Source organism: Drosophila navojoa, chromosome X, assembly GCF_054131105.1.
Source record: "Drosophila navojoa isolate 15081-1374.11 chromosome X, UAZ_NAV_1.0, whole genome shotgun sequence".
In the NCBI taxonomy this organism is placed as follows: Eukaryota; Metazoa; Arthropoda; class Insecta; order Diptera; family Drosophilidae; genus Drosophila; species Drosophila navojoa.
Genome location: NC_142895.1, coordinates 14303811 through 14330247, shown reverse-complemented (window position 1 = coordinate 14330247; position 26437 = coordinate 14303811). Strand labels below are relative to the sequence as shown.

General features: G+C 43.4%; 3 protein-coding genes across 4 annotated transcripts in view; 1 reads left to right on the top strand and 2 right to left on the bottom strand.

The window, feature by feature from the left end:
* The first annotated feature begins 771 nt into the window (after positions 1 to 771).
* LOC108655936 (HEAT repeat-containing protein 6) lies at positions 772 to 4398 on the top strand. Its single transcript, XM_018107760.2, has one exon. It carries the CDS (start codon positions 844 to 846, stop codon positions 4294 to 4296), a length of 3453 nt encoding a protein of 1150 aa, XP_017963249.1. The 5' UTR covers positions 772 to 843; the 3' UTR covers positions 4297 to 4398.
* A 76-nt stretch (positions 4399 to 4474) lies between these two features.
* Positions 4475 to 8811, bottom strand: Rbf (Retinoblastoma-family protein). Its single transcript, XM_018107767.3, has 9 exons — positions 8212 to 8811; positions 7904 to 8043; positions 7567 to 7755; positions 7163 to 7499; positions 6746 to 7086; positions 5948 to 6677; positions 5607 to 5816; positions 5377 to 5538; positions 4475 to 5321 (listed from the first exon to the last, which is right to left on the bottom strand). The coding sequence occupies exons 1-9, from the start codon at positions 8401 to 8403 to the stop codon at positions 5151 to 5153; spliced, it is 2472 nt and encodes an 823-aa protein (XP_017963256.1). The 5' UTR covers positions 8404 to 8811; the 3' UTR covers positions 4475 to 5150.
* Positions 8812 to 10015: 1204 nt separating this feature from the next.
* Graf (GTPase regulator associated with FAK) overlaps positions 10016 to 26437 on the bottom strand; it is a 63939-nt gene continuing 47517 nt past the window's right edge. The window contains exons 3-13 of one of the 2 annotated variants that reach the window (XM_018107761.3): positions 24911 to 25068; positions 24629 to 24802; positions 16128 to 16343; positions 15985 to 16056; positions 15863 to 15914; positions 14217 to 14530; positions 13792 to 14122; positions 13618 to 13723; positions 12068 to 13540; positions 11928 to 12007; positions 10016 to 11863 (exon numbers count right to left, since the gene is read on the bottom strand). In XM_018107761.3, coding sequence (XP_017963250.2) covers positions 11763 to 11863; positions 11928 to 12007; positions 12068 to 13540; positions 13618 to 13723; positions 13792 to 14122; positions 14217 to 14530; positions 15863 to 15914; positions 15985 to 16056; positions 16128 to 16343; positions 24629 to 24802; positions 24911 to 25068 — 3077 coding nt within the window. In that variant the 3' untranslated portion in view covers positions 10016 to 11762. The remainder of the gene's footprint in view (positions 11864 to 11927; positions 12008 to 12067; positions 13541 to 13617; positions 13724 to 13791; positions 14123 to 14216; positions 14531 to 15862; positions 15915 to 15984; positions 16057 to 16127; positions 16344 to 24628; positions 24803 to 24910; positions 25069 to 26437) is intronic. The other variant, XM_018107762.3, reaches the window with a different exon arrangement.

The window sequence follows — 26437 nt, the reverse complement described above, 5'->3', positions numbered from 1 at the left end:
AGCGTGTTATGTTACTAAGTAGATAATTGCTCAGGGAATACTTATGCAGACCGCATTGGTGCTGTCTATTGGCGGTGTATGATTGCTATGGGGTGCAAAACGAATTCATTGGTTCGTGGTTAACGCACTTAACTTGTATACACAATTGTTTTTGGATGCTTGGCGTGGATTATACAATGAATTATTGCTGAGCAGAATTTATATATTATAAAGGCATGAAATGAATAATTATACATTTATAAAATTACTTAAATATTATATATATATACTACCTATACACATACTAGATATATCTATGAATCTATACAATAAATATATTCCTGGTATGAAAGGTCAATCAACAATGTATATTATTGTTTTAATGGGCATTTATCTATTTGGAATATGGGTATTTGTATTTTACGTTACCCTATTAAAATGTATTTGAATATAAAAATAATTATTTTCTCTATGATGAATTATTCGAAAACAATTTAAAAAGCCCGACGCGCGCCAAATGCTCCTGCAGTGCTGTAAAATGGCAAAAACTATTATCACCAATATTATCGCATATCTACTATCGCCACTGCGCCTAGTTACTATCGATAGCGAAATCGAAAAACGGACAGTTTGGACATATGTGAGCTGTTTATGCTTGCATTGCACAGGGGAAACATGATAAAAGCATGACTTGGCAAATATTTTACAATAAAACATGCGTTTAAGGATGTATTATAAAAGTAGTTTTTGTATCAAAGGGGCCTTGGGGTGATATTTGAGTCTTATAAGAAAATATATTGAGTTGATGCCGTACCGGAGCTCAACAAAAAATTAAAAATTCGCTCGTTATATCGATACATCGATATGCTGTTGCCATATCTCAAAGCATATGAACAGTTCTATTTAATGGACAAGGAGAGGAAAGCCTATGACGCGCTCTTACAAACAATAAATAATCGGGCGCGATGCTCCTCAGCGGCGGATGCATGCATCTATCAGCGTCAACTGCAGTTCCTGCGCAACACCGAGAGCCAGACGCCCGCAGGGCCATATGGCGCGAGCACGGCGGCGCAGCTTGCACATCTGTTGACAGAGGAGGCGCTGGCGGCTAGTGGGCGGGGCAATGACTCAGTTAACCTGGACGCATGGCTGGCCTGGCTGAACGAGCTGCTCGTGAGCCGAAAACAGCAGCTCGGTGAGACGACACCGATTCTGGAGTGGCTTCTGCAGCGAGTCGAGCAGCAATGCACAGTGGATGCGGTGCGCTGCCTGCTCCCGCTCGTGGAATCACTGTCAGTGACCGCCGCTCTCAAGTATTTCCCACGCTTCGTTGCCATTCCATACCCGCGCAGCGTGGAGGCGGCGTTGCTATTGGTGCTCTGCCAAGACAAGCTGTTCAGCATATTCTGCACGCCAAATGCCGAACAGCAGACTAAGGAGCTACAGCTAAGCAGCCAGCTGGCAAATTCACTGCTGCAGATGCACTACGATGGACGCTTGGCAGAGATAGCAGCAGCTGGTGACACTCAGGAGGAGCTAACGATGTTGCTGGCCCACTCACTGCAGCTGCTTCAGAAGATAGCCAGCCACCATGCGGACTATGCCATACAGTATGCGCCGGAATTGTTAGGCCTCGCCCTGGCCAATGTGCGATGCAGGGCGGATGGTGGTGAGATGGCGAAGACGGCATATCAATTGCCACATCGGGTGCATCCGGCCCAGCAATCGGCCGTCTATGGGCATGACGATGGGGACGTCGACTCGACTGCTAGCAATCAGAATACAGCTGCTGCCGGCAGGCGAGTCAAGTCGCGTAAGATGCGTTCGCTGACTAAGCAACGGAATGGCAATTGCAATAACAATAACAACCTCCAAGAAAGCCCCAGCAACGTTCCGGGACCCGGAGACCGGATGAAGCTGCTGTTGCAGGGCAACAATGAGTATGGCGGTCGTACGCCGAGCGGTGACTCCGAGGGCGGTTGCACGCCCAGTTCAGACGGCGCCGGGCCACAGGTGGCAGGCCAGAAACAGCAGCGCCAACGCCAGGTGAAACTGCGCATTGCAGCGCTGCAGCTGATGGGCGCCGTCACCAAGCAGCTGCCTCGCCGCACCCTCTACGGCTACTGGCATGTGCTCTTCCCGAGTGGCGGCGGCGGCGATGGCGGCGCAGCCGCCGGTCGCGATAATGGAGATAATCTGCTGCACATTGGCGCCAGTGATGGCAACGTACGCTGCCGTGCCCTGGCTCTGCAGCTGGCTGCACAGCTGCTGTACGGCTCCAAGCCTTATCTCAGCCAGGCTAGCTGCGCCCTGGCGCCCAGCAACTACACACCGTTTGCGATGAGTCTGGCTAACAGCGTCATGGAGGCGTATCGCCAGCTAGCTGGCATACTGGAGCGTGAATATGTGCCGCCGGTGCTGACGCAGTGCCTCAAGTGCCTGGCGGTCCTGGTGCAGGCGACTCCGTTCGAGCAACTACAAATGGGCATCGTCTATGAGTTTGTGCCACATGTCAAAATATTGACGCGGCATGCGGACACCAGCGTCAAGGTGTCTGCACTGCTGGTCATGGAAATGCTGGTGGCCACGCCACGACTGACCCAGGAAATGGCCTGCGCTGTGGGTCTGCCGCTGAAGGAACGTCGCGCTGTCAACATGTTGCACGCATCGCCGCGCCACAATGCCTACCAGGAGCAGGTGCAACAATTTGAATTACTTTACGACTCCGATGCAGAGGAGCTTGAGGATGAAGAGGAGGCGAAAGAGGAGATAGAGGCGGAGCACGGGGAGGAAGAGGAGCAGGGCTCACCTATGGCAGCAAAAGCAGCAGCAGCTGAGCAAACTTCCATTGTCTTGCCTCGGATTCGCATTCCACGCAACTCGTGGCTGCTGCGCCTCGTGCTGCGCTATCTGGACTGTCCGATGAGCGCGTCGCCGCTGCGCGTCGAGTGTCTGCAGGTGCTGCTGGCCATGACCACTCACTTTGGCCTGCTGCGCGAGCATCTGGCGCGCCTGGCCGATGTGCTGTGCAATGCCCTGCAGGACAGCTCATGGGATGTGCGTCTCTATGGAGCAAGAGCCTTGGACGCCATTGGGTTCCAAATGGCGCGCCTTGCCTTAGAGCAGACAGAGTCCAGACCGGAGCAACAGCAGCAGCACTTGAGCTTCTGGCTACGCATGCTACCTACGATCTACGATGCCTACTCCAATGCCGAGACGGCTACGCTGCGGTGTTCCTTATGCGATGCACTCTCAAACATGGGCGGCTACAGCTTCGAGCGCCTGCCCCAGGCACAGCGCACAGGCCTGCTGGCCTTCCTCTTGGGCTGCAGCAGCGACGATGCGGCGGATAGCCTGGTGCGAGCAGCGGCCGTGCGGGCGCTCGCTGTTTACGTGTTGCATCCGACGATGCGCGATGATTTGGTGTTTGTGGAACATGCAGCAGAGCTAGCGCTGCAACTTATAGGCGACGCTCAGCTGGCTGTGCGGATCAAAGCCGCCTGGGCGCTGGGCAACATAAGCGATGCGCTAGTGCAGCCCGAGCGACCGGAGGAGCCCCGTGAGAAGGAGCGCATCTCGCAGGCACTGCTCGGGCGCCTAATCGAAGCGGCCATTCTCGCCTGTGGCGACCACGACAAGGTCCGCGCCAATGGGGTGCGTGCCATGGGCAATCTGCTGCGGCTGCTGTCCGGCGAGGAGCACGCGCTCATGCAGCGGGGCATGGCCAAGCTGTTGGATTGTGCGCGCGCGGCGGGCAGCGCCAAAGTCAAGTGGAATGCCTGCTATGCCATTGGCAACCTGGTGCGCAATCGTGCAATATTCTCGACCAGCGCCAAATTGGCGGACACGCTGTTCGCGGCGCTCAGCCAGCTGATTGTGCAGCACGCGAACTTCAAGGTGCGCATCAATGCCACCGCCGTGCTGCTACAGATCGAGCATAGGGCGGACATGGGCGTGCACTATGCCACAATGTGGCGCTCGCTATTGGCGGCCATCGAACGATCCAATGCCCTAGACTCCTTCGAGGAGTACAACCATCGCGATGGACTGCAGCAGCAGCTCTGCCTGGCCATGGCCCACATGATCGAACGAGCGCGCGCCGACGACTTAGCGCCCTGCCGCGATGCGCTCGAGTCGCATCTGGACGTGGTCAGCAGCACCTGGCGGCGTGTCGCCTATCGCATTGTGCCCGAGCAGGCGACGCCACTCTTCACCTGCAGTTCCCTGCTACAGAAGCGCCTAGCTGCCGCCGCCCTCACTGCGGACCAGCGAAGCGCCCTCACATTCATCAGCAATGCCCTGCGCGTGGAGAACTAACTCAATTACCAGTTAATCGTATTACTAATGGAATCCCTTTTTTACGTAACCCAAATAACAAATCATTTTTTCACCAATAAACTTAATGCGAGCAATTCGAGATTTGAATGTCATTCTTTTTGAATGAGTCCAAGTACAGCTGCAAATGGAGGATGGCTTAGCTTCAGCTCTGTTTCAATTATTTTTTTGTAAGAGTTTTTATTTAACGCATATATGTGTATACATGATTTTTGACAAAAAAAATTCTATTCTACTTGTTCTAGTTGTTGATTTAAAGTATAATCAATCTAGTGCGATTGTTGTTGTTAATTTCGTGTGACAACAACAGCAAAAGTTGGCGCGTCGATGTTGATGACAGTTATTTGTTAAGTTTTTGCTAGATTCAATATTATATTATATTACTTCGCTTACCGATTGTAGGGCTTAGCATACACACACACATTATAAACCGATCAATGTGTGTGTTGTGTATATACTGTATACAAACATATATCTAGAAGAGGCATAGATATATGTATATGTATATGTATATATATGTATATATATATATATATATATAGGTATATGTATATGAATGACTCGCAATAAAAACTATTAAAAGGATGCACACGTATTAAATTAAACAATAAGTAAAATGATAACCGTTCTTGCTGTCATTAAATATAACATTGCAGATGCCTCCAACGTGAATTTCATAATTAGTCAGCCCTCGCTGTCGGCGAAGTCAACAGCTCAAGCATTTCAGAATGAATTCACTCCCCTCTCCCGCCCCTCGCCCCGTTATCCCCGTGACCCCCACAAATTCTATACCCTTGTGACCAAGGCTCACAGCTCCTCCTGTGTTCCAGCTGTTTTTACTCGTCTTGTTGTCTCGTTGTCTTTTTCCGTTCGGCCTTGCGATCATCGAGAATCGCCTGCTGCTCCATCCTACGTCGTTTCGTGTCAATTGGATTTACGGCGTTGTCATCAAAATCCAACACTCGCTTTCCAGAACCAAGCACAATTTTGTTCATATAGTCCAGTTTCTGCAAGAGATTCGATGATAGCGATGCATTTCGATGGTTGCGACAGTTTGCTTACCTTGGACGGACTTGACCTAATCACGTAGACAAGCTGATCCGGCGACTGCTGCATCTCATTCTTGGACATTTGTTTAACGTAAAGCGAGTGGTTGTGTATTAGCTTCCTGGGCACCATTGGCCGCTCAGTGGGGTGTGGCGACATCAGGAGATTTACATTTTTCTGAAAGCCAAAGATTCCAATTGAGATTCACATGATCCGATAGGACGGGAGGCATATAGTCAACATACATCACCATTCTTAGCAAGATAATTGGTGCAGAAGTTTTTCATCTCCGGCACATACGTAAAGTTGTAAAAGTGAATAATATCCTTCTGCTCATATTCGCCGTTCTCATTGACTTTGATGAGCACTTCACGATAGACACTATTTACCGCCTGCGGCTGGTTCCGATACGCCTTCATAATGTCACTAAATTTGGGTCCCTCCATGTTCGTTACCTGAAATCGACGACGTCGACAAGAACAATCAGATAAAAATAAGAGCCACCATGAAAGCGAAGAGAGACGTTACAAAAGAGAAATCTCCTAAATAGATCTGATTGATGGTGATGTGAACTATGATTACTTACTCTTATATAAATATATATTGCACACATGATTATTTGGTCGAGATGGCGATCTTTCATTAGATCTGTTTTGTTTGTGATCGAATGATCAAATATTGTCCAGATCTCAGATTTCTTCTCGCCGAGGTTTAGCTCCGAGCAAAGTTTTCCGATGCGTAGCCAACCAAGCAAAAAGATTTTGCGCAGAAATATCTGTAGTTGGCCAGCTGCCTTGTCAGCGGTCACCTCATGCCAGGTGGGCAGCGGTTTGGGCGCGTGGTCTATTATCTCCCAAAATGGGGAGTTGCGCTTCCATGCTAACCGCTCCAGGCATGTCTCCTCGATGGAATTAAGATGTTTGACCAAGCTGCGCGTAAGGCAGCCCTCCCGTGTGCCATTACTGCCATGGCGTACAACAATTTCGATGATCTTATGAAATTGGAAGGCGTTAATACTGAAACAATCCAGAATCCAGGGGAACTTCAGCTCCGTGGTGTAGGCCTCGAGCACGAGCTCTGTGCAGCAGGCCATCAGCGTCCTAATGAAGATGTCCAATGAGATCTTGTGCACGATTTGTGGCTTAGTCTTAATCTCGTCACGGAGTATATGATCGATCAGGTAGAAGCAAAGTGATTTGGCCATACGAAATCGATTTCTAGCCTCGTTACGCATCGGAAATTTGACCACAAACTGCTCTTCAATTTCCCCAATTGTTTGCAGCATCTTAGCAATAGCCGCTTCGCCAGCCTGTCTTCTATAGAAATCATGTTATATATTTAAATGAATGAGATGCTGGGATTGGAACTGCTTTGAGTAACCTACTTGACAAAGTCGGTGGGCTCGGTTATGTGACTGACTGTGGCGCTCAGCTTCTTCACATTGTTTGTGGCATTGGCCACCGGCTCGAATTTCTGCTCGGACATGACGGGCTGGGCGGGCAGGTCCTGTTTGCGTGTCAACGGCGTCACGGGCTGACGCAGCGCCTGTTCGTTAAGATTGTTGTGCTCGCTAGCGTCGTGCTGATAGGCGCCAAGTATGCGTTCGTCGAATTCGCCAACACTTAAAACATACTGCTCATAGCTGATATTCAGAGACTTAAAGTTTCGCTCAAAGTTTTTATTCGATATCAAGCCGAGCAGCGTCTCCTTATTACCCACGACGGTCTGTGGATTCATTAGAGATTATTTGACAGTTACAAAATGACAAGTTGTCAAAATGACAGTGTGTTGACTGCATTACATTCGTCTGAAAAAAGCTGTCCATAATGTTCCTAAAGACGGTCGCCTTCATATCTTTGGCTTCGTCGAACATCTCGCAAAAGTAGGCAAGTATACAATGATTTCGGGCTTGGGTCTCGTCAAAGTCCGGCGAGTTCCAATTGGCTGGCAAGCCCTCAAATTTCGGATTGATGAGATCAGTGCGTTTCTCGGCCAGCACATTGGCGTAGATGAGATCAATGCAGCACATCATTAGATTGTACGATGTGACCAGATCAAGGGTCGTTGTTGGCTTCTGATTCTTGGCGCACAGAAACAGACGCCAGCAGATATCGTCCAGCTTGATATAGGAGCATTTGCTGTTGACATGTTGTTGAGCAAATGCAATTACTTTAAATCGAACAAAGAGCACGTATGCGTTCATACCTGTTCTTCGAGTGATTCTTTTCGTTGGGCGGACATAGAAAGACTTGATCAAAGATATCTCTGTACTTCTTGTAGATCGTGAATGTGATGCTAAATTTGCGCTCCAGCTCCTCCATTTGCTGTGCAAAGGTATGGGGCATATTTGCCATGTCGCACCACAGTTTGATCTTCTTCTTGAACTCGTAGATGCTGCAAGTGTGTGTGTATATGTATATATATAGAGAGTGAGTGTGAGAGAGAGATAGAGAGGGAGAGCAAAAGTGGGCCACTGGTTAATTATGATAACAACATAACTACATACATATGCATACATACAAATATGTATTAAACTACGCACCTCATTTGACAGCAACGCAGCAAATTGTTCAATGGCACACAATTCCCCATTACGACTGCATTTTGGCCACCCACAGTGGGCGTGGTCGATTGACGGCAGGCCACGAATAGAGCACAGCAGAACCAATGCAAGATCTCCCCCTGCAATGCAAAACAATGTAGGTACATAAATACGTGCGCATGTGTGTGTGAGTGCGAGTGAACTGTGCGGGTGGCTGTGTGCATGTGTGTATATGTATCTGTTTTGTGCGACATGTGGATATCTGTGTTTTTGTATGGATTTCAGACCAGTGACCATTACGTACGCACCTCTAAGGAGTAGTGCTTGAGCACTTCTTTGAGCATTTTGAAAGCCTCGGATTCGGTTTTGATATCCATATTTAGATCACGGCAGAGACTCTCGAACTTTTGGCGCATTGGTTCGAAGTAGTCATCCATAGTGGCGCCAGCGCTGGTCACAACCTCGGCGCCGACCTCTTGCTCATGCACATCGTTGCTCATTGTTGTTGTCGTCGTCGTTATGTTTAGCTTAAACGCAACTGTAAATGCCACTTGTTCACTAATTCTGCTTCTTTTTCTGGTCTAGAAATATAACGTTGCTGCTGACGGCAGCAGCAGCAGCGGGTGCGGCCGCGGAATCAACTTGGAAATGAGCGCGCGACAGCAGCAACAACAACAACAACAAAGACGAAAACGTCGACGATACTTTTCACTTTTTTGCAGCGCAACGGGCGCATTGAGTTTGCTGAATATTCGATCGAAAGACGATTTATTATTGCTTAATGCGTTTTATGTTTTTGCTATTGGTTGCGATGGTGTTGGTGATGTTTGACTATCATGAGGGCACCCCTCTACGACGTATTTAATGATTGTGTGTAGATTTTCCTAAAATAAAAAGGCGGGAAGCCCTGGCGTTGCCACACAAATTTGTAAAGTGCGCGCTGAATCTGTTTTTTTGGCGCCAAGCGCAGTATTTAACATTTTACACACAAAATAGTGTCATTAAAACAATATAGCACATAATGGCACTATTTCGTCAATACATTTTATTTGGAGACCATTAAAATTAATAGAATTATTTTCAAAGTGTGGCAGCACTACACCACATATTGACAGCTGTACTCAAGAGATGGCGGTAAAAAGAGCGCTAACAGCTGTCTGAAAGACCAACGAATGTGCTAATCATGTTCAGCAGGTTCGCAGTAACTGAAGTTTCATATATTTCGAACCCCTCATTGATTCAAAGCTATCAAGAATCCCCAACAGAATCTGTTTAATATTTCAAACATTCGATAATTCGTTGACTCTCGTTATTTCGGATTTCGAGGGAATATTACGAACTAACGAATGTTTGGAATATTAAAGAGATTCTTTAGGGGACTCGTAATAACTTTGGATTAATGAGAGGCTCGAAATACCGCAGGTTTTCAATAACGGGAGTCGACAGTATTTTAAGAGCTCTCAAATTCCGAAATAACGAAAGCCAACAGTATGTGTATGATGTGGCGGCTACCTTACCAAACACTTTGTACTAAAGCTATAGCCATATTCCGTTAAGGAATTTACAGAACGATTACTTACCATGTTAATTGATTATGAGCCAAAACAAACTTTTGTTTCCAATAGCTTGGACACATACACAAATAATTAGGATTAGGCATCTAAGCACTGTAACCAGTTTTCCCTCGCTACTTTCCGTTGGAGACCTATGCGGCCAATGGCTGATTGCTACAAAATGTTTTATACGCACGACGACGGTCAGCTTTTGTCAGCCAACGCAGCCCCAACAGTTTATTGAACACCCTCTCCCGCTCCCGCAGCCAAACAAATTAGGTCTGAGCGGTTCAGCGTGTGTATATACATACATACATATGTAAGTAAGTGTGGAGCTCCCATATACACAAGAAACAATTGGATTTGTGTTACATTATGTTTTATAAATATGCTTTTATTATATTATTAATTTGTTTTGCAAGTTGTTTAATTATTTTTGGCAACATGTTAACAAAAATATTTTATCGAAATAAACATGTAGATGGTATCATTTAGGTGTGCGATCTGTTTTTGTGTGTGGAATGCTTGGGTTATATTTTTGTTATTTAATGTACATTGCATTTTGTTTTCTTGTTTTGTTTTTTTTTTTTTTTTGTTTTTTGGTGGGTTTTCTATAATGCGATCATTAATTGATTTGCAGTCGCGCGATAAATGTCGTTGTGCATTTGATATGGTTAGTTTGAAGTTTACTTTTAGATAGTTTAATTCCCTTGCATTGGCAACGTTCCATATGCAATAATATAGTAGTAGTTGTATTAGTTAGTAGTAGTAGTAGTAGTAGTAGTTAGTAGTAGTATTAGTTGTATTAGTAGTACACTGTATATAATATTGTTGTGGTTGGGCTGTATTAGACGGTAAGCATGTGGAATGTATTGGGCGGTTGGCTGTCTCTGTCTATCTGTCTATCTGTCTATCTGTCTGCATCGACAGCAAGTAAATGGACGACTCTATGAGTACTGATCTACGAAATACAGATATATAAGTACATACACATATAATGCTATCAAAGTCAAGGATCTTATCGTATTGCATTTATGCAGCGCCTGCTGCTTCATAAACCAATTGAATTTCAATATCTTCTCGATCATATTTAGTTGTTTTATTGTTTACAAAATTTGTAAATGCATATGCTTTTGATTTACATTCACGTGTAAATGTTGTTGTTCTTTACAAAATGTGGGCTTTTGTTAAATATATATATATATATATAAATATATACATACATATATATATATATTCCTTTGTTATACTCTTCTTGTTGAAATATTGAATTTCTGCTCTTTGCGCGTCTTCTCCATACGTGCAAAATGTTACAATTATATATATATATATATTTATATATATGAATATCTTGCTTTCCATTAATAATTAGATTATATACATTAAAAGGTAAACAAATAAAAAAAAGTTTGTTTATAATTAAGCAACAAATACAAGCGTACAACAATAAATTAATTAACTTTTGCCGTTACTTGGGGGGTTTTTTCTTTTCTTTTCTTATTTTTTTTACTTTTCAAATGTATTTATATATACATATATGTGTGTATACACATATATACATATATATTTATATGATAGATGTATGCCTATAAATGTTATATGGTTATTATAGTTGTGTATTGATTAATTTTATGATTTTCTTTTCGCTTTCTGTGCGTCTCGTTCGCCAACTTCAACTTTAACAAAGTTTTCCATTTTCATTTGAATTTTTCATCTCTATACAATTTCAGCTTGTTAAAAAAAAAAATTACATGATTTTCTCGCAACTTGACGCTTCTCTATGAATAGTTCGTAACGAGTTCTATTTGTTGTTGTTGTTGTTGTTATTTGTTTGTTGTTGTTGGTATTGGTTGCAGTAAATTACTAAAGTAAACTGGTGGCTTTTATGGCTTAGACTTAACACTTCACATAAGGCTTAGGGACTACAGTTAAGATTAAACATTACAGTAAGCATATATACATACATATTTTTGTATATAGATATACATATATATGCATATACATACACGTATATCTATAACCATTTAAGCATTAGTTATATTTGCGTCGCACTGTGGCATTTCCCCTCTCACGCTCGCTCACTCGCTCCATTTCTCTCTCTCTCTCTCTTTCTATCTATCTCCCTCTCAGTTTTTATACAATTTTACAGTTGCGATTTTGGTTGGCGCTCTAATATGACAGAGACTTGGGCTAATGTGGCTTACACTACACTAGGCTAGACGCAGTTCTGGAACGAGGCAGCTGGAGCGGGCTGGAGCGGGCTGGAGGAGGAGGAGGAGGGTCAGAATGCTCCAGAATGCAAAACTCTAGTGGTATGGCTTCAGATGCTCCACATAGTTCTCCGGTATAAGACCCGTCTTGCCATTCAGCGTGCCTTGCAGCCAGCCAGGCTCATGGGAGAATCGCACTGCAAGTGATTCAAACTGTAGTCGAGGATTCCGATCTGATCTGCTCTGAGATCTGGAACTTACCATTTGTTATAATCTGATTTGGCTCAAAGGATAGCTCGCCCTCGCTCTCGCCCATGCAGGCATACAGAGTACGCACGCGTCTGCAACGGTATACAAATATTAAGATATCGACTATGATTGATGATATTGGATGAGCTTACGCTGTGCCCGCGGATAGATCCCGCTTGATTTGGTTGATGTCACGATTGCGATGCATTTTGGTTGGCGCATAGTCGGCGCTCTCGTTGGTCGAGCCGCTACCGTTGCCGGCGCCGGTGAGGCTGCCCATGCCGCTGCCCCCGATCATGGATGGCGCCGCGGTGGCCGTAACAATGTCATCACAGGTGCTGCCCAGCAGTGTGGACAGCGACGATGTCTGCGATGTGATTGGCGGATAATCGATCGAGCTGCGTGCGTTCAGCAAACGCGTCACATTGGCGCTGCTGCCGCCGCCGCCGCCGCCACCGCCGCCAGTAATGAGGGCAGCGCCTCCACTGCCGCCGACGCCGACACCAATCAGGCCATTGTTCGAGGAGAGCGAGTCGCAGACGCTCTCATTGGAGCTGGATGTGGAGGCGGCTGCCACCGGTGAATAGTGCTTCGCCTGGCTGTAGGCAAAGTGACTGCGCTGCACCGGCGGATGCTGCTGTGGCCCGCTGCCAATGACGGCGCTGCTGCTGCCAGAGGTCTGCAGGTGGCGCTCCTTGCGCATTGTGGCCGTGGGCGGGGAGACATCGTTTAGGCTGAGACGATTGCTGCTGGCGTTCGTATAGATGTGACTGCTGGACGCCGACTGGGCCACCGGTGTGGCCGTGGCCATTAGATAGTCGGCATGCCGCAGATTGCTGCTGGCCGTGGCCGGCGTCGCATGATGCGCCTGCAGCGCTGCCCCACCGTTTGTGCTGGGGCCACCGCCGCCGCCCAGTATGCCATAGACGGCGGCCGCTGCATCCGTGCTCGAGGAGCCGCTGCGACGACCGCCGAGCTCGTTTTGCGTCATGGCGTGCAGGTTCTTCATGCTGCCCATTTGGGCGGGCCGTGCACCGTTCGTCGCATGCGCCGACACCACCGTCAGCGAAGAGCCAACGCCTCCGCCGCCGCCGGCGCCGCCATTTGTGTTGCTGCTGCTGCTGGTGACACCGCCGGGCGGTGTGCTGTTGCTCGCACTGGCCGGCCCATGGGCGTAGATCATGCCATTTGGAATATTCTGCAAGCTGGACGACATTGTGGGATCTTGATAATTGGATTTGGCCAGCACTCGGTACACCTTCTGTTCTGGCGAATACAGCGAGCTACGTCCCACACTCCCACCGCCGCCGCCGCCACCGCCGCCACCTGTCGATGCAGCCTTGCCCACCTGTGAGGCACGCGGCATTCTCGTCGGCGGACTGCTGCTGCTCGGATGCAGATTGGCTGCTGAGACAGCGGCATTGACAGCTGTGGCTACGCCAGTGCTCGGATCGTTCTTGAAGATGCGCTCATAGTTCTCGATGAGTATGTTGATGACAATATTGTTGAACTTGATGTCCAAAATGGCGGCGACCGTCTCCTCCAGCGGACGCAGCAGAGTTGGCCCAAAGACAACGCCCAAGTTGAATACAGACATTTTGTTCTTCTCGTATTTGCGCGAGACTCTGAGGATAAATGAGAATGATGATGATGATGATGATGATGATGTTCATTTGAGATGTATTCTTCTTCAGCTACTCACTCTGTTAAATGCCTGATGACCATGTCCAGCATTTCAAAGTTTGGCTGCGGCAGCTTGTAGACCAGTTTGTGAACCTCGTTGACGCGCTGATTGAGGCTCTCTTTCTCTGCAAAAGGAGAGGGAAAGAGTGAGTGAAAGAGAGAGAGGGAGAGTGAGTTATATTTGATCTCTTACTGGCTGCCTCGATGAAGCCGCTGTGATAGTGATAGGTCATGAGGGGCTCGTTCAGATTGCGCAGATACATCTTGAGGGCGCTGGCAATGGTGTTGCTCTCCATGAGATCACGATACTTGTCATCGGTGAAGACATCCTCGTTGTCCTTGCGCTCCATGCCGAGCGCGAGCAGCTTGTTGATTTTGGTGCCCACGCCGCTCTTCCGATAAATGCCCTCGTCCTCCAGACCGCGGCCCTCCAGAATTTGTATACATCGGCGTACAAACATGAAGCCGGTCTCATCCAATTGATAGGCCTCAGTGGCTTTCATTTTACCGGGCACCAGATACGTCTGCGAGAGAGAGAGAGAGAGAGAGAGAGAGACAGTCAATTCGATTATTTATGGATGAGCACGTGGTTGGGTTATATGTGCATTGGCTACATACCGGCTCCGTGCCGTCCATGGCGCTCAGCCAGGAGCGATGATCCTTCTCGCTCAGCGCCTGAAATGTGTAGACAATGCCCGGCCTCTCCTTGAATGTTAGATCGAAGCAGAAACGCTTCTCAAACTCCGACGCCCGACGCTGGCACGAGAACAGGGTCAGCTTCTCGTCCTCACGCGCCTCGGGACGCGTAAAGCTGTGGTTCATCTGATTGAACTGGAGCATTGTGAATTCGCGCTTCTGCTTCTTGAATGTGCAATAGTATTTCGTCCATGTTGCTTTGAAAGGCTCTAAAAGTGAGATTTTCAGAAGGGAACCTAAGAATCGTTTGCAGTTTGCAAATTGCGGTTGACAGGCAGTCGAGATCAGTGTTGGTGGTGGTGGTGTTGGTGGTGGTAGTTGTGGTTGTGGTTGAGTGGGTATTGGTTGGGTGGTTTTGTTTATAGTTTTTGTTTGTATTTAGTTTGTTGTATTTGTATTTGTATTTGTATTTGTTTTTGTTGTTGTTGTTGGGTTGCAGAGTCGAAGTTGCAGTTGATACCAAAAGCACACGGATTAGAATTTTGTGGTGTTTTTGATTGGATAGAAAATAAATAAAATTCAAAAATACACACAATAAGAGAGTAGACCCATATAAAATGTTTCACAACAAGTTAGTGCAAAATGACAAGAAGAAGAAGAAGAATGAAAAGAAGAAGGAGAAGTAGACAACAGTTTTCAGATAAGACGATAAATTGTTGATTTGTGAGTGGTTGACGAATGAGAAAGCAAAACATTTATCGTTAGACTTCAGGCTAAGCAACAGGCAAGAGACAACATTTAACATTCAACATTACAGATGACACACGGCTAGTTACCCTGTACATTGAGTGTATTGCAAGCGATGTGATAGCCCTCAGCAAACATTTGACTGAGCTTTGACTGATCTATTACGGAACTACTTGTCAAATTTAAGTGAATGTAGTTAAGATGTAATCCTAGTTAAAAGTCGACAATTAGTTCCATATAAGAAGAGCCAAACTCTCTAGGTACTATGAGCTATGAGCATGTTAAGCTCTGAGGATGTTAACTTAAACTCCTTTATTCATTAGAAAATGTATGCATGTAGTGTATATATGACATACTCCATCTGTTAGTTAGGATCTGCCTAGGCATAGGTACTGATATCTCTTTGTCTTCATGCTTTATATAAAGTTAATTGTTATTTACGTAGATTATGATCCAATATTTGCTAAATATGCCAAGCTTAATGTAAGATCGTAAGATTTCTTGTAGAATCACTTTCTGCTGTAAGATCACTTTGTTAAGCTATAAGTCTGCTGTTAATTTGGAGTATTAGATCCGTGTTATACTAGTATAGTTAGTTATGATTGACTTTACCCCAATAGCTTGAGTGTAACCTTCAAAAAACTAAGTTTCATTTATACAAATGAACCATATGGGAAAAACTATCTAGCTAAGATTAGACTGATTAAACTGTAGCCATAGCCATGAGATGCAGTTACTCTCTATATCGTACATGATTTATGATTTCGCTGGTATATACATATATACCATATATAATATTTGGTTTTGTTAACATGCTGCCTCATTGCAAAAGGAATTTCTTATTTCGGTTTTTTTTTTCGATTTTCACGGGAAAAACTTACTCTTTTCCATCAAAAACAAATAGCCGCGTTTGGTGAATATCTCCTCCGACTTCTGCAATGCAAAATGTATATATATATTTACTATTTAACTATATATACTATATATATTTAATGATATTTACCGTACGCTTTTCCATGTACTTGGTCTTTAGCTCGGTGACCTTTTCGCGAGCTTCCTCAAAATTTTCGCGAGTCTGCCAATGAAAATGCGAGATAATATAAACTGAGCGGGTTAATTAATATGATTAGGCGAATTAGCACTTACCTTTTGGACTTTGTGCCTCAGATCCTGCAGATAGTCGCGATGGTCCTCGGCCTGCTCGTGAGCGGTGTGATAGAATACCAGCCAGCCAGATATGAATGCCAATAGTATTTCGACAAACTCGAATTTGATGCGTTCCTGCACCTCCTGGATGCGCAGTACATAGCTGAGCGACTCCTGAATGTATTCGCGCTCATGCATGCCCAAACTGGCATCGGCCTGCCAAAAACCGAGATGGAGCAGCGTTAACGTTGGATAGATATGCATGTATGTATGTATGTATATGCGTTCGTATTTGCAAAATAGTCGTTCACTATAGATGTATGCACATGCACATGCACATGTATATGTATGTATGTGTGTATGTGTGTATGTGTGTATGTATGTACTTGAGCAGCAGCAGAGACAATTGAATGTGCCGCACGCACTTTGACCTTTGCGGCCGGCATTTACGTATGTTTACTGTATGTTGCACAGGTGTTGCGTAGGTGTCTCTATGTGTGTGCCGCTCTGCGCCTGTGTGCGTTTTAATTACGCCTACACGCCGCTGCCACAGACACGCGCCTACATACATACAATTGTCTATATGCACGTATGTGTGTGTGTGTGTATGCCGGGATAAACTTTTCACTGGCCCCACATATCCACTGAGAAACAAAAACAAACTATGTTTGCGGCTATGGCATATGAATATGGGACGCATTGGCTCGCAACAAATGACATTTAACATTTAGCAACTTCCTTGTGATTTATCAGTTTAACTGACTCGCTCTCGCTCTCACTCTCGCTCGCTCTCGTTCTGCCTCGCTCTCTCTTGTTCTTTCTCTGTTGAACTTTGATATTTGATGTGCTGCCTAAGCATAATTGCAATTGATGTGCACACAGTTTGAACATTTGACATCTGCAAAATCTCCACACACACACACACGCACACATACGCAGCGACAGCGACACACATACACAAAATGCCATTTCACAGTTTTTGACCTTGATTTTGGGCAAGTTTGTAATCAAAAGTGACATTGCAACTTGGTAAAGCTAAGCAACTATGTAAGGCATAGGGAACCAGGTTTCGTAGGATGAGTTTTCCTTATATGCATATGCATATCTACATTGATCTACGATCATTTTTAATATATTCCATCTTAACTTGTTTGAAATTGTATTCAGTCATGATTCAAATTGACAGCCAATGAATAAATAAATCAAATAAAACTAACTAAATAAGAGAATCTGTTTGATTTGGTCATTCCATTTGACTCGCGTGGATATATGCGCTTGCATACAAACACCTGTTAGTGGCCACACACACACACACACACGCCTAAGACTTTTATTATCAAATTGAGCACATTTGCGGAATTAGCTGAGACACTTACCACAAATACAAACGGCTGCCGCGCACTGCATTTTATTAGCTCAATTGTGAACTTGATGCAGCAGCAGCAGCAGCTGAAAGTTCTGCAAGCTGCGCAGCTTTGCAGCTGGCATATATACGTAATATATACTATATACTATATATATATATCTCTCTCTTTTTAAATAGATTGCATTGAAATCGTAGTGAATTATTATTTACGAAATATAAATCAAATTGATACGCAGCACTGCAAAAGTTGTTAAGCCACGCACACACACACACAGCTACAGCTACAGCTGGGGAAACGCCTTTGAGCACTTGTTATTGTTGTTGTTAATGTTTGTTAAGCTGCTGCTGCTGCTGCTTCTTCTTCTGCTTCCTTTTCGCTTTACATTTAGCATGCTTTTAGGCGCTCGCACGACAAACTCGACGCCCACCGTCGCGTTGGCTCTCGCATTTATTTACTTTTGTTTTGCATCAATTTCAATTTTCTAAATTTTAATACAATTTCAACTTGAACTGCGTGTTTTGGTGCGCTTTTTTTTTTTTTTTGCAGCTAGCTGAGCGAGCTGGTTGATTGGCGCTGCTGCTGCTGCTGCGTGTCGATTTAATTTAGTTTTTAGTTGTTTTTTTTTTTTTTTTTCTTTTATTTTTGCTTGCTCTACGCATTCCAGCCGCACGCACACGCACACTCACGCACACTCACGCACACTCACGCATACTCACGCACACAATGGAAGCTGAGCGTGTGGCGCGCACATGAAAATCCTGCGCGAATTTGTTGTTATTTTAGCAGGGCAATTCGCATTGGATTGCCAAAAAAAAAAAAATAAACAAAAAAAACACAAATTAAGCACACAAGCCGAAAAACAAAAACAAAATCGGCCACAGCGTAACAGGCCAAAACAACAACAACAACAACAGCAGCAGCGAGCTTCGAGCTTCAAGCTCCACAACCAGCTCCAGCTGTGGCCTCCAGTGCGTGGAAGAGCGCCTGCGCTATTTCTAGCTTCCTTTGCTGCCCAACTATATTGGTTCACTTCCGAATCGGGTATACGCATATAGACGTATATAATATATATGGATTTAAATATATTAATATATATAGAAATTTTGTACAGTTTTAGTATTTAAAGCCTCTCTATACAAAAAAACTGCGAGATTATATTAGCTTTAATCGACAGGATTTTCTAATCTATTTTAAGCTAGTTTTTTTTTTATAGTATTTCAGTTTTAATGCAAATAATTAACTATATATTATATATGCGTATGCATAGATATACATACATATATATAATTTCAGAACTATTTACATGCTTATAGTCGGTCTTTAATATACGTATATAGAAAATATAATTATATGCTTCTGAGTAGGCTCTAAGAGGCTATAGGTTCGACTTTATAAATTATTTACAGTCTCTTTAAATATGAAATGCTAAAGTCAAACGAAATGTATATATTCAAAAATTTATCTATACATATATTTTCATCGACCTGTTATATAGCAATGGGTATCTGCTTGTCTATCAACTTCACTTTCATTGCTTTGGGTTGATTTTCAATCAGGAAATGGTGTTAGGAGCTGCAAAGATATACCTTTCTAGAAATAGCTCTATATGCATATACATAAGCAACATGTACACATGCATAAGCATACACGCACACACATAAATATATATATACATATATTTAGCCTGATCTAGGCATGCCACTCTGCTCTCAGCCAATGAATTAGCACAGTGTAGAGCGCAAATAACCAAAACAAAAACAATAATGAAAACATTTTTGCACTTGTTGGCAGCTTGGACAAGTGGCAAATTGCATGCTACAGTTGTTGTTGTTGTTGTTGTTGCTGTTGCCACATGTCGTAGTAACTGCAACAAACGACATTTAAGGGTCGTTTGTGTCAACAATAATAAACGCACACATACATGCACATGCACACACACACACAAACACAATGGCTGCACACACTTAAACGTAGCATACTTTTCAGCACAATGTGCACATCTTCTCTCCCCCTCACTCTCCTTCGATTACGCTCTCTCTCAGTCCCTCGCTCTCTCCTGCTCGCACGCACACTTGCTTTGCTTTGGCAAAGCACACGAAAGCTCTGCTTAACCACTATCGATTGCTGTGCTGGTTTGTGTTATCGATATGTTTTGCTAGAACTTTATTAAAAATTCAATTTTTAGCTGCAAATTTAGATTAAAAAATTTAAAATATTTTTAACTAAAATTTGCATAAACCAGATATTTTATGCATATCGATATATACAATCTACAAACAATATCGATAGCACAGAAAGCTTCATAGCTAAGGCCGCATTTATGCTTTAAAGCTCATTGAAACCTAAATACAAACATATATGTACAGATATACATACATACATGGCTATGGTTAGGTATATTTGACTCTACGCATGCATGTGTGTGTGTTCGTGTGTGTGTGTGTGTGTGGGATTCCCTCGGAAAACCATCGGCGTTTTGCATTTTTGCGTGGGCCAAAACACAAACAAAAAACATTTTGCTACCGTCTGAGTCTTTCGCCCACATTTGGCGGCCGGCAAACGTGGCCGTAACTAAATATAGACGACAGCATCTATTGTGGCAGATACTGTTACAGTTACATCTACGCCCACACTGGCAGGCAGCCTGCCAGGCTGACAGGCTGGCGCGCACGTTAACGGTATCTTCGTTGCAGAATTTATTGCCGTGTGTCTTGAAATTAGCGAGCGCCCGTGCCCAGTGCCAAATTCTGACATTTGCCAGCAGGATGCTGCGTGGGCAGCAGCAGCAGCAGCAGCAGCAACATAAAATGTCGGCTTAAAGCAAATGTTTAACGCTTTTCCTTTTTTCCATCAATTTCCTTTCAGTTTGCGCAGTTAGCAAAGCGGAAATTGCCCAAGAAAATGTGCCTGCACCTGCAGCAGCAAACAAGATTTTCATTCTTCTAGCCTTCTTCTAAATGGCTGCCAACAACCCCTCGAAGTGGCCAGACCCCAGACCAGTCCAATCCAGGCGCATTTTCACACCCTGCTAACCGAAACAGTTCGTGTCGAAAAACTGCAATAGTAAAATTTTGATAAGGCACAGCATCCAACGGGCAACGCATTACCTTAACGATGGGGGGGAGGTAGCTCTGGTGTGGGGGGCACGGATGTCAGTCGAGCCGTTTTGGGGGTTGAGCGAGTGTCGTGTGAGAGAAACAAACCCTCAGGTACAGTTGCTTAAGGAAAATGCAAATGCAAAAATGCAAAACCCAAGTGAAATATTTGGCTAGAAAACTATCTGGAAATCGATTACAGTGCCAAATACTTGGAAGTAATATGGGATTAAGGAAAATATACCATATAATATATATTAAACAATGATATGATTTATATATATTGTGAGACTTGAAGTTGCGCAATATAGGATATGATTAGATTAGATTAGATTAGATTATAGGTAGAAGCTCTTAGAATATGAAGATCTTACAATATGAACTTTTTATGCGAGGGACTTTGAGGAATAAAGCTCACATTTCTGTGGAGGATATTAATTCTATAGACCTTGACAATAGATTGACATTGAATCTTCATGATATTGGACTTCATAAAGCCATTTAGTTTAAGTAAATAGTTGACAGCGAAGTTTCCTTGGTCTATATCCTTCGATCTTTAAACATATTTATACGTATATACCTATATATTATTACATATTACATAATTATACATATTTAAGGTGTACAGGGAAATTCACTCGTTTGTATAAAGCAACATCCACTAACACCAAATAATAAACTTTTATAAATTTGTTCATAAGAAGTAGAAGGAATAAGCATAATTTTTTAAGCTCTTGTAGCTGCCGCTTCCTGCTTCCTGCTGCCTCCGCCTGCTGCTGCTGCTGCTGCTGCTGGGCTCAGTCTGTAGACCCTAATAGGCTTTACATGCTAAGCCCAGCTGGGAAAGCGCCTTAGCAAACTTTGGAACGTAAAACAATTTAAGCGAAAAATATATAAAGTAAAGCAGAAAATATCACAGCTTAAAGAGGCAGAGCAATAGAAGACAGACGGAGAAACGGGCTCTGTGTGTGTGTGTGTGTGTATGTGTATTTGGTGTTGCAACAATGACAACGAAGCGTGACTGATAACGAAATTGTGGTGCTTATGCAGACGACAAAAGACAAACGACAGACAACAGACAACAGAGAACAGCAACAGAGAACAGTTAAACAGTCAAGCAACAAGGCCGACCGGCCGGCCGGCTGACTGGCTGACTGCCTGGCTGACTGCTTGGTTAGCCGGCATGGAAACCGACGCCGCGTCGCAAGGGTGTGAAGCGGAAAATGTTTGAAAATGCCAGGATATCAAAGGCAGGTACACACGCCTATTGGCTGGCCAGCTTAGAGACGACGACGACGACGACGACGACGACGACGTGGGCTACGTGACACGCATGCCAAAGCATCAAAAATCAATATTTAGCCACTGGCGGCCGCAGCGGCTGCACCGCCCTTTTAGCCAATCGAAGCCCACCCGCCCACTTGCGCCCCACTTGCAACAGTGCAGCCGGGTTGCTCAGGTTGCTCACAAATTGTGCTCTGATTGAATTCATTAAGTGGCTCAAATCGCTCTCAGCCACCAACTTAACGCTTAACGACATTTTCAACTAATTTCGAATCGATAAATATTGTTCGCTTGCATTATTGATAAAGCCATTTATAGCAGTGACATTCCGGCATGTGCTTTGATGAGTATTTAGAAATAAACTGACCAAGGATATATACATATATACATATATGTATGTATATGCAATAAATAAATCAGTTTCTGAAGGACTCAGAGGACGCCCATTCTATTTAGTTCAGCTTTATGCGATTAATTTGTGTAGAATTTATGTAGTTTTGAAAAATCATGGTGCTCCAGTTGGGCATGCTCGACTAGAAGATACTCAGCTGCTGTTTCATTCATAATACTCTAAATTTTTACCTCAAAGTTGAGCCCAATCGAATCAAATTTTTCTTATCCAACTGCCCCAAATCTCAATTACTAAAAAATCAACCAAATTATGTTATAAATATTTACAATTTCAATACTGGTAAACACAAAAAAACCTCCAGTAAATTCCATTCCAATCCAAAAAAAAAAAGAAGCCAACAACAAAATAAAAGCTGACCCAATTGGAAATCGCAGCTGGCTGGTCTTTCCTAGGAACGCGTGCCAATTAGATTAATATGCAATTAAAAACGCTGCCAATGGCTCAGGCTATGCATCAGCTGGGTTCGGTCGATGCGTTGGCCACACGTCGAGTGCCAATGCATCATCGTTGCGTTTACATAGCTCACCGCGAGCCCACCCACCGCAGCCTGTTTACATTGGCCGCACTCATTGCAAGAGAAGCAGAAGCAAAGAAAAAAAAAAAGCGAATGGTTAACTGTTTACTTTTTGGCCACACTCATTGAATAGGTCAAAAGCACTCACTGCCTGCGCACAGAGTGGTCCAAACGAATTGATTTTTGTGACTGTCCAGCCACACAGCCACACCGCCCGTCCGCCCGCCCGCCCACTCTCCAAGTTCATTGACCTCAATCAAAAAATGTTCTACAGGTCAACTAGACAGATTTTAGGTCAATGACTTTGCGCCGAGCATCCCAGTTGCATTTTAAGGATTTCTTTTTCGCATTCGCATTTTTTATTTAAAATTTTCTTTCTACATTTCAATTGGCAGTGCCTCAAATCTCTTCTTATATGTATACCACTCTCTAAAATTTCAAATCCAGCTGTCAAGAAAATACCTTCAATATCACTTGACTTGGCTGAAAGCATTCAACATTTACTTAACTGATTTCCAGCTGGATGTTTTCTATGCTCTTACTTAAAGTTCATAAAATGTGTTTACACTATATATACATATATATATGTATCTGTATATATGTATATGCATATAGACTTTAAAATGCATGACCGGAAACGTGCTGGCCACAAAATGGGAGCTCGGTGCGCGCATGTCTGGCCATGGCAATATGTAATAGTTATTACGGCCAGGATCTGGCGGCAGGGGCTAGCGTGCCATGCGGAAATGGGCAACATTTGGCCAACAATAAAAAAAAAAGAAGAGCTTTGCTATATAGCTGCTGTAGCAACGAGCAACGAGCCAGCGACCACCCTCAACAAACACATAGAGAAGAGCAGAGAATAACACATTATATACTGTGCCAGTTAAACTTGACAGCCAGAGCAACCACAAAAGTCCAGAGGCAGCAGCGAACGCAGAGTAAATAGCAGCAAATGCAACGATTGCATGCCACATTGTGTATACGAATTCCTAGGCGATGCTCAGTGAAGACTCGCTAAGCCAGCCGCCATCAATTCAATATTGGTAATTGAGCAAAGCAAAAATGAAGAAAATCGAAACTTGAACTGAAAATAAATTCATTTTCCCTTAGTTTAATATAACTTTGTTCGGATTATAATGTAATATTTAGTATTATCAATATTAATTCAAATCTATGGCATAGAGGCTTTGCATACTTTTAAAATCAGTTCTATTAGAAAGGCTTCTCTCCTAAAGTGTTACTCATTCTCTGGCAAAAATTCTACTCTATAGAAGTTTAAAATAGAGGTAAACAATCTATATATTCTATATAAATTTTGGAACTTTATACCATTTCAATAATATATACTATAATACATCGTATATATATCAACTTTCCAAATTCATATTCCAACTCATCTTGCATTTCAACTTAGTTCGTAGTTTTTCTTGTCTCTCATCTAGCAGTGTCTACTGTACGTTATATTGATGCAATTTGACGTAGGTCATGGAACTTTGCCACTTTTTTTTTTTTTTTTTTTTGCTAATAAAACTCTTCTTCCTCTTCTATGTATAGGCATTGTGTAAGTAGTGGAAGCAACGAAAAACTGTTGGGACTTTGGGGACTCTCGAGGGGTGGGCGGTGGTGGGAATTGCAGTTGGATCAGGGCGTGCACCGAATACAGACACTGAGCCACACAGGACGCTAGGATAAAAGTGTAGACGAATTCTATTTGTTTGGCTGTTGGCATTTTCGTATGGCGCAAAGTTCTAAAGCAATTGGATGAAATTTGTCTACGATTGCTGTGCACGAAATTGGAGAATTTGATGACTTTGGGCGACTCTCACCTCTTGTATCGTGTTCTCTGGCTTTTTGGTTGACATGTTGAGGAAGCGCTCCTGTGACTGACAGAACTTCTCCGTCTTCTTGTCAAACTTCTTTTTGTTCTCCTTGACACCGCCGATTTGTTTCTTGCGAAAATCCTCCAGCGATTCAATAATATGTTTATCCGCAAGAGTTAGCTGCAAATTGTTAAATGCATATATTGAATATATATGTATATGTATATAGCATATAATATGGTATGCCATGTATGTATGTATATAGTATATAAATGTGCCAGCACTCACCATTTTCTCGCGTTCATCCTCGATGGTGCCAATAATCGCACCGAAGCGCTTTAAGCTCTCACAAATGACGTTCTCATCGTCGGTCTGAGCGGTGCCGATGCACTCAAAGTTGAAATCGTTCAACAGAATGGCCAACTGTTTCATTCGTGTGGAAAGCACTGCAAATGTACGAAAATTACCAGGTTAGAGAAGCGATAAATACTTGTTATAATTAATATATCAATATAAACGTATAAATATGTATATCTATGTTTATATCAATGTCAATCTCTTAATCTCTATCTCAATTTCAGTATCTACATCAATCACAATCATAATCCCGATATTAAGCCCTTATATATATATCTCTTATATTGTATTTTTTTTTGGCTCTGTCTCCTAACTTCTATCTCCTATCTCCTATCTCATATCTCATATCTCATATCTCATATCTCATATCTCATATCTCATATCTCATATCTCCTATCTCCTATCTCCTATCTCCTATCTCCTATCTCCTATCTCATATCTCCTATCTCCTATCTCCTATCTCCTATCTCCTATCTCCTATCTCCTATCTCCTATCTCATATCTCCTATCTCCTATCTCCTATCTCCTATCTCTTATCTCCTATCTCCTATCTCATATCTCCTATCTCCTATCTCTTCTCTCGTATCTCCTATCTCTTTCTCCTATCTCCTATCTCCTAACTCATATCTCCTATCTCCTATCTCCTATCTCCTATCCCCTCCTATCTCATATATCTCCTATCTCATATATATCCTATCTCCTACTTCCCTTCCTGTTTCCTATCTCTATCTATATACATAAGTATAACTATATCATTGCCTTCATTCACATCTATCGACATCTGCATCGTCATCTCCAGTCCCCGCCACATCTGTATCCATATCAATATTGATTAACATCATATGGACTTTATGGCATTCACTTCACTGATTATTATTATTTTGTTTTCATCATTTTTCTTTATTCAATTTTTTTCGCTTACGCATTAAATTTGTTGTTTTGCCATCCTCATTACACAGACTCCTGGCCATTATTTCGCTCTGCCCACTTTCACTTGCATTAATTAGCCATTTCTTTTCGCATCGCTATTATTGGCAAACTTTCTTTTCTCATCACTCACATCTGATTATGCAGGATGTGCAGCATTAAACGCTTAGAGTGTGACAATGGCCATTAAAACGTCACGCAGTCTCAGCTACAGATTCAGATTCCAATTCCGATTTAGGTTCAATTAACACATACATATAGAAGGAATTATGTTCGATTGGTTTGATGAGCCCGTCGCCTCCAAGTATCACCAGATCTGTGATTTCAATGGCCAATTAGGCGCGCTGATAAGCCGCCCAGTAAGCCATTAAAAATCTGTAAGGCTTACAACTATATGGGATCGGGCAGTTCGTATACGTATGTCAGCTTTTGATGGGCATACAATTTTTTAATAGCTTGTCTTTTGATTAAAAACCATAAAAAAAGTTTAATAAGCCATAAACCAAATGAGTGGGCCGCCTCAGCTCAGAA

Bases quoted from the DNA above. Each gene is read 5' to 3' on its own strand.
- LOC108655936 (XM_018107760.2), top strand. From the start codon at position 844: ATGCTGTTGCCATATCTCAAAGCATATGAACAGTTCTATTTAATGGAC.
- Rbf (XM_018107767.3), bottom strand. From the start codon at position 8,403: ATGAGCAACGATGTGCATGAGCAAGAGGTCGGCGCCGAGGTTGTGACC. The intron at 8,044-8,211 runs GTGCGTACGTAA...TTTGCATTGCAG, and splicing joins TCAAGCACTACTCCTTAGAG to GGGGAGATCTTGCATTGGTT. The intron at 5,539-5,606 runs GTATGTTGACTA...TTTGGCTTTCAG, and splicing joins ATCTTGCTAAGAATGGTGAT to AAAAATGTAAATCTCCTGAT.